At 39.8% G+C, this 12,094-nt stretch overlaps 1 protein-coding gene across 2 annotated transcripts in view; it reads right to left on the minus strand.

The window, feature by feature from the left end:
• The window catches only part of NUSAP1 (nucleolar and spindle associated protein 1), a 36,113-nt gene that overhangs the window by 6,367 nt on the left and 17,652 nt on the right, over positions 1-12,094 (minus strand). For both annotated transcript variants that reach the window (XM_059913570.1, XM_059913569.1), the window contains exons 5-8: positions 8,099-8,200; positions 6,875-6,984; positions 3,223-3,404; positions 1,435-1,592 (exon numbers count right to left, since the gene is read on the minus strand). In XM_059913570.1, coding sequence (XP_059769553.1) covers positions 1,435-1,592; positions 3,223-3,404; positions 6,875-6,984; positions 8,099-8,200 — 552 coding nt within the window. The remainder of the gene's footprint in view (positions 1-1,434; positions 1,593-3,222; positions 3,405-6,874; positions 6,985-8,098; positions 8,201-12,094) is intronic.

The raw sequence follows: 12,094 nt of genomic DNA on the forward strand, positions 1-12,094 counted from the left end.
CTCTCGAGAAACTGTGTACATGGACAGGAGACATGTTCCAGAATGGTCACAGCTACACTATACAAAATAACAAAAGTTGGAAATACCCACGGGGTCCATGAGCAGTAAAATGGATAAGCTGAAATATATCCGTACAATTGAAAAACACGGTGAAAATGAATGAACTTTAGCTCATTTATTAATATGATTCTTGAAACATAGTGAATAAAGCAAATCACAAGAAAAAATTAGTTTGATTTCATTTTATATAAAATTCATATTTGATAACCGGGGAAAGAAAACTATCCCATTCCGACTGGGCACACCCCTGAGTTACTTAGAGGAGAAAGCTCAGGATATGGCAAACAATTAGTTCCTGCCTCATGTCCTTATCTGTGAGTCCTTTCTCAGTATTAGGCAGGTGGGTGCTGCTCAGTGACCCCTGCGCTCCATGTAAAATGACACAGTCACATCTTAGGCCTAAGTCCACTCTTCATTTTTTAGCCCTGCTCTCTGCCCAAGCCCCTTTCTTCCCCTATTACAGGATGATTTAGAATGTTATTGTGGAATGTTTCCTTGCTGATATACAAATGATTAAGGGTGGGTAGGAATGAGAGAGGTCATTTAGAGGAAGAATCATAAATTTTCTGATCCCACCTCTGTACTCTCTCTTGAAATTTAGTTGTCAGTCCCACTATTCAATCTTAAATTTAGGTGTTAAAGGCATGAAAAAATCCTCAGAGTCTCCACGCTGATTATTACCAACAACAATACTCTCCTCTTGTTTAAACTCCTGCTGGATTGCTCTAGTCTCAGGTAATCTGGCAGTCCTTCCTGTGTAATCAAGGCTCTTGCCTGACATTCAGTAGGACTCTTGAGAGAATTTTGATATACTCAGTTCTAATACAGGCCTTAACCTGTTGGTGATACTCTTTTAAACCTTCACACTGTTATTGCAGTGTTCTTTTGAAAACCACTTGGTCTTTGTAGGTGATGATTAAGTAGACAGTGTGTAGAAGATTATCTATATGGCTTATTCTGGCTTATACAATCTACTAGTAGTCAATAGTGTGGCATTTATTCCATGAACTCTGGGTCCTGTTAGTTTCAGAGTCAGGCAGAACCATTCAGAGGCTGTAATGAATACTGTAATCCTCCTCCTAATCCCTGAGAAGGGGCTGAATATTCTTCAGGGAGGGTCACCATTTCAGGGCTCGTCTTGGACAGGATGGAGTCCTCTGGAAGATATATCAGTTTTTTTGTCTGTGTCTCTGGCACTTCCCTTGCCAGTATAAATGAAAAATATGCTAGAGAAATTTTTGCTTTTGATTCTATACATAATGGAGAGGCTTTAAAGAAACAGACAATCATATTAGGAAGCTACATGGCTTAAAGATAAACCAGAACTTTGTGGGGTGGGAGGGAGGTTGTTTTGTTTTGTTCTGTTTTTTTTACCAGCAGCAGATTCAGCCCTTGTGATCTTTAACTTGTGTGTCCCGAGCACAGCCTGGCCTTTTGGGGTACTCCCAGATGTGGTCACATGTGGAGACTTTCTGGCTGGAGTCTTGGTCAGTGAACGCTTATGCTCATTATCTTTAGTAGCAGCTGAAAACCTAAATAGGACAGTGGAGTATAAGACATGAGTACTTGGGTCAAGCTTCTAAACAAAACCACCTACCCATCACCAAGCACTGAAAAGTGCTATCAATTCCAGGTGCTCTGTACCCTGCATGAAGCAAGGACTAGCCCCTGACCATGGTGTTCTTAACTATTAATAAATACAATCAGAACTGCCACGTATAGGTACCTCATATTCCAGGCTAACTCAATAAATAGAATTCCAAATTCAAGGGCATTTTTCAGTTTATAAAAACTATGTCAGATAATTGCATGTGTTGGGGAAGTGTCACCATGTACCAGTTCTGTTAGATGCTGCAAACGCCCTTAAAAAATGAGAGAATCAAATTTCGGTATTAAGAGAAAGGAGCCTGAAGATCTTCATCTGTGGGGACAGTCACAGTTGAGGGCTAACCTGATGTTAGGAAAGGCACAAGGAAAGAAAACAGGGATCAGTGAGCATGAGATGGCTATGCTACTGCAGTACCCAGTGGGTTACAATGTTCATACTTTAGGATGAGTCAATTCTTCAGCTCACTCAATTGGGAGATTAGGAATTTAGCTTCAACTTTATATTTACGTCAACGGAAAACTTTCTATTTACACATCTTTGCAGACATACATTAAATTAATAAGGTAAAACATCCATATAGATCTTATTTTCTTTTTTTAAAAAATAAATTTATTTATTTATTTATTTATTTTTGGCTGTGTTGGGTCTTCGTTTATGTGCGAGGGCTTTCTCTAGTTGCGGCGAGCGGGGGCCACTCTTCATCACGGTGCGCGGGCCTCTCACTATCGCGGCCTCTCGTTGCAGAGCACAGGCTCCAGACGCTCAGGCTCAGTAGTTGTGGCTCACGGGCTTAGTTGCTCCGCGGCATGTGGGATCTTCCCAGACCAGGGCTCGAACCCGTGTCCCCTGCATTGGCAGGCAGATTCTCAACCACTGCACCACCAGGGAAGCCCTAGATCTTATTTTCTATCTTTACTTTTGAATCAAATGTGAGCTTAAGGGGACTTCCCTGGTGGTGCAGTGGTTAAGAATCCGCCTGCCAATGCAGGGGACACGGGTTCGAGCCCTGGTCCGGGACGATCCCACATGCCGCGGAGCAACTAAGCCCGTGTGTCACAGCTACTGAGGCTGTGCAATGGGGCCTGCAAGCCACAACTGCTGAGCCTGTGTGCCACAACTACTGAAGCCCGTGCACCTAAAGCCCGTGCTCCACAACAAGAGAAGGCACCGCAATGAGAAGCCCGCGCACCGCAAGGAAGAGTAGCCCCCGCTCGCCGTAACTAGAGAAAGCCCGGGTGCAGCAATGAAGACCCAACACAGCCAAAATATAAATAAATTTAAAAAAAAAAAACAAAAAACGAATACAAAGGTAATGTTTAAAAAAAACCAACCGCGAGCTTAGGGAAGTTGGACAAAATGAGAAAATCAAACACAAATTTAAGGGAAAAAAAGTAACTTATAAATAAAAACCGTTTGCTGATCTTTCTCTCTATTCCGATCCTTTCTCCTTTTTCATCAACATTAAAACATTTGTTGTAGTCCACCTGAAATGTATTAGAAGCAGTAAAGCTTTGAGCCCTCGCCCTTGGTTCCATTTTGGAGCTCTTCTTTACCTGACATTCATCTTAGTTGCTGACAGCGCGGAGCGCTTGGCCAGCCTCTTCACACACAAGGTGCTACGGCCTGCGTGGGGCCGGCCTTGTGAGCCCCGTTGGCTGGCGGGGGTACAAGCCACAGAGAGTCTTTCTCGGGGAGGAACTGGAGTTGCGGCCACTCCCTTAGTGCCGGGCTGCTTCTGAAGAAAGGGAAACGCACCACATTAAAGCTGGCCTCTGAGACAGTATTGTCTGGGCAAAGTGCAGGAGAGTGCCCCCGTTTATCCCGTTTCATCGCCACTTTTAACCCTGTCGTCCTTCCTTCCGCACCACCTCACCCTACCCTACCTGCCCGGCAGGCTGAGCAGTTCCCTGCACCTGTGTTGCTATGGTGACTCTGATTTAAGAGAAACTTCTGGTTGCGCTGAGTAACGTGTTACAGAAAGCCTCTCCCAGCTACCAAGTCCCCAGGTATTTTCTAACTAGAGAAAGCAGGTGGCTAAACAGTCCCCCATGGCCAGAAAGGGAGGATAAATCGGTTCTCTTGGAAAGATGGTTCCTTTGAGAGCATGATATGCAGTTTATTAAATACAAACTCAAAGAGAAACCTACTATGTAAAAAGCTTATGGAATCTACAAATAATTCCTCCCCTACCCACCCCTGGCTCCCCAATAGCTTTTTAAAGTTCTTTTTAAAAAACCTAAAGAAAAGAAAGAAGGGAGGAAGGGAAATGCTCTCTTTGAAATGGCAGGGAAGGGTTCCGATTATGTTCTTTTTTTAGATACTGTCAAAGCACAAAGAATGATTGAATGTTTTTACTATCATTAGTCTAAGCTCTGTTGCAAGCAGAAGAAATCTAACTTCACTAACTGACAGCAGAGACAGGACTATTAAAATTGACAGTGTAAAGCCAAAAGACATAAAAATTCTGATTATATCCCATGAAATAATACAAGAAACTAGAGAATTATGTTAACTTCTCATTTCGACATACAAGCAGAAGAGATTCTCATGTTGTGAGACAAATTTAAAACCAAAATATTTGGTAAATACGTATCTTTACTATAAGCTGAAAGGTTAGATGTATTAAGTATGCTGTTATGTTTAACCACAACTTTTATGCCTTCTTCTGTCTTTCCCCTAAAATTCCCACTTTCCAGTTCACCTGGTGACAGAACCACCAACTCTACACCTTTGCTTGAGCAACTTATGTTTAAATGATTCTACTAGCACTGAATACCAATCTTTCTGACTTTTCAGGTAGAATATTATGCCGCAGACTCTAGTGGCACTAATTTATTTTGTTTGCAGTGTATCTAATCAATTCCTTCCTTTCTTTTAGCAAAAAAAATCCTGTTTTAACAAAGTAAAGAGCTCAATCATACCATACATAAAAATAAAAATCTGGGTTAAGGATTTAATATAGGAAAAAATAATAAAAGCAGTAAAAATAAATACAAGAGCATATTTTTATGATCTTGGGACAGAGAGAACAAGACAAAACCCTCAGTTTTAGAAGGAAAAGCTGGATAGTTGGATAAAACAATAAAACCTTCCACAAGGTAAGACACCGTTAAGACAAACTGTGGGAAAGTATTTGGAACATATAATACATAATATATGTCATTAATATAGATAAGTGGTTCATAAATCAGCAAAAATTAAGAAAAAGCAAATTCACAGAAAAACCATCAATGAACACACATAAAGATTTGTAACATAAACATGTAACATGTAATGATCAGAGAAATGCAAATTCAATTGGGATTTTGTCATATACTGTCAAAGATAAAAAAAATTTGGTCATTCCTACTGTTAGCAAAGTAAACAGGCAACTCGGGGCACAAGGTTTCAGATCATTGCAGAGGGGAGCCATTCGGCAACTAACTCAATCAGGTTTCCATCCTCTAATCATGAAAGGAGAGATTGGTCACAGCCAGGATGATTCTCTCTAGATCTCTGCTCATTTCTTATTGTCCATCATTCTCCAAATGACCAATCCCCAAACAAGTCAACCGTCAAGAAAACCATATTAGCTGTGGTGAAGTCACTGTAATTGTTTTTATTCTCTAGTCTCCAAACAGATCATACCAAACAACCCATCTGATTGGCCAATTCCTTAAACAGTGGCGCTGGGGTGGGATTTTAGAACTAAACTCATTCAGATGGGGCTATCAACTAAAAAATAATGTAAGCTACTTATTTATTCAACACATCTTCAAGGCTACACTCAAGTTTATGGTTGAAGCAGTTGTTCTGCCCTTAACTTTTACCTGGAAATTAGTTCATCCATATTATGTAGTACAGAAAGCTTGACTTTCAATCAAGTACTTAAGTAGACTCAGCTTCATGGTAAGGAGAACGAGTGGCCCTCCTTACAGGCATATTTGCGGCTAGCTCATCCCTATGCAGAAAAAGAAGCTAACTGTCTACTTTCTGTAAAGCATCCGCAGGACACCCTCCCCCGCTCCTCCGGGATGGGCCTCTTGTCCCAATATTCAGCTGTGAATGTTGTGATACTTAGCCCTTGCTAATATTTAAGAGTCTTCTTATGGACATACTGAATATCTCTTCCCTGGATTGTCCACCCATGTTGTTAGATCAGTATGAAGGAATGGAGATGTTTAATGCCATGACTGTTTGCTAGAAGGTTGATAACAGTGTCTTCAACTGTGGTAACAGTGGTTTTATAAATGTTCAAGTGAACATTTATTATCCAAGATTAAGCTTCTAAGAACCGTATGTTTTTTTGTTTTTTGTTTTTAATTATTTAGAACTTATTACTCACTGCATTTCCCCATTGGCACTGATATCAGAAAACTCAAAACTCAACTGAGTGACTGATATATTAGTCACTGTACCTGTTAACAGTGCTCATTTTCTGCCCCTTTTAAACCAGCTTTATACTGTTTTGTGTTGTGTGTAATACCACAAACTGTTTCAAATTCTTTGAGAAATAGGCAGGTTATTATGTATTATTAAATTCAAAAATGTTTCCCATCCATCTTTGTGGCACCCCTTTAACACCAGATACCATGTAAGACAGGAACATCAACTTCCTAGGATGTTATTTACTCACTACTCTGCTGCTAACTCAACCTCGGGGTTGACTTTACCTTTTCTTACTCGAAGCTGCTTGAGTCCAGTAGGACCTGCCCTGAAGGCCCCCCACACAGGGAGCTCAGTTATGACAGGAAGCCTTTAAATTAGCAACTGCTAGTCACTAATTTTCCCTTTAGGTCAGAGACAGGGAAAGATGGCTTCAGCCATATATCAGTCCTTCCCCAACAAAAGTGATAGGCAGTGTCTGAAGGTGGAAAACAGAAGAACTTATTGCTACTTTGGAGTTCTTCCTTTTTTTCCCTTTTTTTTTTTTTTTTTTTTTTTTTACTGTTTTTTTATTTTTTATTAAAAAATTTTTTTAAATGTTTTATTTTTTTAACTTTATTTTTTACTGAATTCTTTTTCATAGTGAAGATTTACTGTTTTATCTGGAGGGTTTTGAAAATTCTCAAAAACAAATTTAAAATAATAAAAATACATTAGACTGAAACAAATCCATTTCACTAGTAGAATAATAGCTAATTGTATTAACCATGGTATATACACAGTATCAACATTAAAATCAAACAGCTTAGTGCCATTAAGAACATAATTTTATCAGCATACCTTCAGTTCATTAAATGAATTGTGTTCTTCAAAATGTTTCTTTTTTCTCTCAACATATTGATCAATGGACTCCATTTCCTTAAAACGAGCCTCATGAAGCTTCTTAAAATCTAGAATATTTCCCCAAATATGGCAATTAACAACAAGACAAAATCCATTTATTCACCTTCCCTATGTTTTTCTGTTAACACTTATTCTTGTCTCAGCATCCCTGACATTCAACTTCAGCATCATCTTTGCTAAAATTTTAATTTCAAAACATTTAGGTTTTAGAAAGTCAGGGGCAAAGCATATTCACCTTATAAACTATCAAACACTGACCATCTATCTCTCCACTGTCCATTTCACTGCTGACTAACATCTTGGTTTAGTCCAGAGGATAAGAAAAGATTAACAGATTTGTCCTCTCCCCTCACCAATTAATAAATGGCCTTTACTTAATCATAAATTTGACATTTAATAATGCCAAGAAAGCTCTATGCAAAGGATTGGCAAACTTTCTGTAAACGGGCAGACAGTAAATATTTTAGGCTTGGCGGTCACATACACTGTGGTCTGTGTCTCATATTCTTTCTTTTATACAACCCTTTACAACTGCAGAAACAATTCTTAGCTCAAGGGCTGTAAGACAGGCCAAGATGGGCAATAGTTTGCTGACCCCTGCTCTGTACTATTCTAACTAATTATATTCTTATTAAGTATAATTAAGTGTTAGAATTTCTCATATATGCTAAGCAGCATTTTAAGTACTCTAAATATATAGCACAATCAACATTCTATGTGCCAAGCAATAGAGAAAGAGAATTACATGTCCAGAAATGGAGTCCCTTAGACTTATTACTAAAAATAATAATAAGTTTTTACAAGGTAGACATCGTGCCAAGTACTTGATACACATTAATTCTCAGATATTTCTTGAATACTTGCTGCAGGCTAGCTGCCCTGCTAGGTAATCAGAAGTGGAAAACAGTCTTAATTAATCCATATATTAACCTGATGAAATAGGTAGTTTAATTATTCCCACTTTAAACTGAGGACGTGGGTTTATTGGGGATAAATAAGTTTCCCGAGGTCTCACAGGTAGAAAATGAGGGAACGGGGGGGGGGGGGCGCAAACCCCAATGCCAGTGTCTGAGCCTTCGGCTGTCACGGTGCACTGCCTCTCCAGCGTCAGCCTGAAGGGGGCCAACCACCATTTTATGTTTCTTTGTGTGCAAAACTTACTTGGAGTAGTGCTTGCAGTTCTTTTATTTTTTCCACGTTTGGAAAACCCATCTGTGTAGAGAGACTTCTTTCTTTCTGAAGGTATCTTTGGACCTTCATTACCTGAATCCAAGGACACAGAACTAATGAAAGACTTCCAAAAATTACTGCCATTAAGAAATGTTAAGTTAACGTGGAGCACATTCATGGGATAGGCCTCTGCCAAGGTACGGGAGACAGGGCACAAGGAGCACAAAGTGTTAGTTACAGCATCACCACAATTTTAGCTCGTATTTCAAGTAGACAGAAATTTTATGCTTCTTGTATAGATGTTTTTAAATTTCTGTATGTTTATAAAACTCTTTTCCAGAACTTTTGCTATGAACATGTCTAGTTGTTTTAACGTGGATGATAAAAGTCACACAATCCCACCAGCCTAAGAAACACTATTATCATTTTGGCTATTATTATATTTATTATATTTTCTCAGGTCCTTTGCTTCTATACTTGTTTTGCTTTTGTTCTTTAAATCCAGTTAAAGCCATCATGTATATAAGGGTTGCTATTTCCCCCTACTTATCTCCCACATTCTAGTATCTTTTTCAGCTTAAGGCAATCTACTAAAAACTGTGCAAGTGGGTTTTCAAGAAATGCTACTTATAAAGTCACTCATCCTTAAGGTTTCCCAATGCATCCATAAAACAAGGCAAAAGAATGATTGGATAGAGCAGAGGGGCTATAGGGCTTTTGCTTGGACCTTGGCCATGAAATAGGATATTTAAAGAGTCACAGTCACTCCTCACAAGATACTTATTACAAATGGAAATATAATAACTATTACAAAGGAGCAACCTAGCAGACACCACCATAACCAGGTGATGCAAGCTGACAAGACTAGTCATAGGACAAACCAACATCTGAGCCCTCTGGGGTGCTGAATGAGGAGGACACAGCCCTAGTTTGCGGGATTCCTGCCAATAGTGCATGATCTGAATCTAACCATCAGCAACATTAGACAAACCAAGTCAGAGGACCCAAGAAACTGGCCTGTATTTAAAAAAGGTCAATGCGCTAGAAGACAAAGGAAGGCTGAGGAACTGTTCCAGATTAAAGTAGCTTAAAGAGACATGGCAAGACTTCCCTGGTGGTGCACTGGTTAAGAATCTGCCTGCCAATGCAGGAGACACAGGTTCGAGCCCTGGTCTGGGAAGATCCCACATGCCACAAAGCAACTAACCACGTGTGCCACAACTACTGAGCCTGCGCTCTAGAGCCCATAAGCCACAACTACTGAGCCCACACACCACAACTATGGAGCCCGCATGCCACAACTACTGAAGCCCATGAGCCTAGAGCCTGTGCTCCACAACGAGAAGCCACCACAATGAGAAGCCTGAGCACTGCAACAAAGAGTAGCCCCCGCTCGCCACAACTAGAGAAAGCCCGTGTGCAGCAATGAAGACCCAATGCAGCCAAAAATAAAAAATATATAAATAAATAAATTTATTAAAAAAAAAAAAAGAGACATGGCAATGAAATGCAAAGGATGAGTCGAGATTTGCCTTTGTTTTAAGGGACACTGCTGGGATGAAATCTAGATAAGGTCTGTCTACAGGTTAGTTAGCCGGTCTCACACTTTCTAGCCTCAGGATCCCTTTGTATTCTCAAAAATTACTGAGGACCCCAAGGAATTTTTGTTCATGTACGTTATATCACTATGTGCCATATTAGATATTAAAACTAAGACATTTAAAAATATTTGATTCACTAAAAATATACCCATTATACATTAACATCAATAATTTATGAAAAATGGCTAAAATTTCTAAATCAAAAAAGTGAGTAGAGCGTTTTTTGTTTTTATTTTTTTTTTACAATTTCTTTAACATCTGACAATAAAAGGCAGCTGGATTCTCTTTTCTTCTTCTGTATACATATGTTGTGATATAATGTTTTGATTGAAGTAATATATGAAAACAAATTTTGCCATATACAGCTATGTGGTTGAAAGTGAAGAGTATTTTAATAGCCTTTTCAGATAATTGTGGATATTCTTCTTTGATGCTATACCAAACCTTGACAAGTGGTTGTTTCTCAGAGGTTAGTTGTAATGCGGAATATGAAGAAGCCCTATCAGTGAACTTTCTGCTCTCTGTACGTTTGTGAGAAAAAGTCCTGATGTTTTAAGAAACACACAGAAATATTTAGGGGTAAAGGGGCACATATCTGAAACACTCTCAAACAGTTCAGGAAAAAAATGTATATAACACATATACGTACGTATATATGTATATAAATATAAATAGGAGGATAAAGCAAATATGGCAAAATATTAACATTTGAGAAATCTAGGTGAACGATATATAGGAACTCTTGGTACTATTCTTACAACTTTACGTCTGGAATTATGTCAAAATAGTTTAAAAAATTCCTCTCACCAGAAACTACACGATCAGATTTTTCTCCTTCAAACAGCCTGTGTGCTTCATTGCGCAAACCTGACTTAAAGGGTCCACCCTCATTTTTCCCATGCCTGCAAAACTGGGTCCTAGAGGTAAGTCTTCTTGACAACAACACAATTGGTGGAATAATAGATATTTTAAATTCCACCCCCACTTCTGACTCTGTCATATTTCTTTACATTCCCCTCGTCTCAGGATTTCAAAATGGGTTTATGAGGCATATGTATCAAAATTACCTGGGGTACTTATTAAATCTGCAGAATTCCAGGCTCACCTCAGATCTACAAATCAGAACATCTACCTTCTTTAACTTTCTAGATTTAGAAGACATTCAAAATTCTGGGGAAACTGGGAGGGCTCAGCATTAGAAATTCTGCATTTAACTGCTTGGTGGACATGAGTGGATCATCTTCTCTCCCAATCCCCTCAGGCAAGCCTCAGGTCCCAGATAGATGTGCTGGGGGAAACGAACACTGAGACACTGTTGCCAACTGGCAGGTTTCCTGAGGGATGAAATCAGAAAGCACCAAGTCCTGTTAGGCATAGGGGAACTGAAGTTTTCTGGCCTTATTGAAACAAATTTTTAGTTGAGAAAGTTTAGGAAAGAAGTTTTTAGGAGGTTAGAGACTAAGTAAAATATACATTTATCATAATAAAATGGCCACACCCCTGGGAAGGCAGACTCTGCAGATCCTTTTTAACTGTCCTACTTGAAGGGGCTAACAGGTCTTTGTACCTGTCTCTGGAGCAGGCCAGAAGGAGCTAATTGGCAGAACGAGCCAGGCTCTCTCCTCATCCTGCCTTAAGATCAACTGCCTTAAACTTTTCAGCTACCACTCATATTCTGCTTTCTACACAGTTATTAAAGGTGACCTGATGGCCTACTGTATTTGGTTCTAACTTTTGCTTTCATTGCTGAACACTTAGAAGTTCTACATAATGGTGTTACAGGTTGAACTGTTTCCCCAAAAGAGATACGCTGAATGAAGTCTTAACCTGTAATAATTGTGATCTGACCTTATTTGGAAAGGGTCTTTGTAGACGTAATCAACTTAAACCAAGGTCATTAGGATGGACCTAATCCAATATAACTGGTGTCCTTTTAAGAAAACGATGTAAAGAAAAAGACACACAGGAACTTCCCTGGTGGTCCAGTGGTTAAGAATCCACCTTCCAATGCAGGGGACTCGGGTTTGATCCCTGGTCAGGGAACTAAGAACCCATATGCCGTGGGGCAATTAAGCCCGCGTGCCGCAACTACTGAGCCCATGAGCTCTAGAGCACGCGCACCACAACTAGAGAGCCCGTGTGCCACAACTAGAGAGCCTACGCACCACAACTAGAAAGAAGCCCATGCGCTGCAACAAAGATCCCACGTGCCGCAACTAAGACTGGACACAGCCAAATAAATAAATAAACAGGGACTTCCCTGGTGGTGAAGTGGTTAAGAACCTGCCTGCCAATGCAGGGGACACGGGTTTGAGCCCTGGTCTGGGAAGATTCCACATGCTGCGGAGCAACTAAGCCCATGCGCCACAACTACTGAGCCTCCGCT

This window comes from Balaenoptera ricei, chromosome 2 (genome assembly GCF_028023285.1).
Source record: "Balaenoptera ricei isolate mBalRic1 chromosome 2, mBalRic1.hap2, whole genome shotgun sequence".
NCBI classification, from domain to species: Eukaryota; Metazoa; Chordata; class Mammalia; order Artiodactyla; family Balaenopteridae; genus Balaenoptera; species Balaenoptera ricei.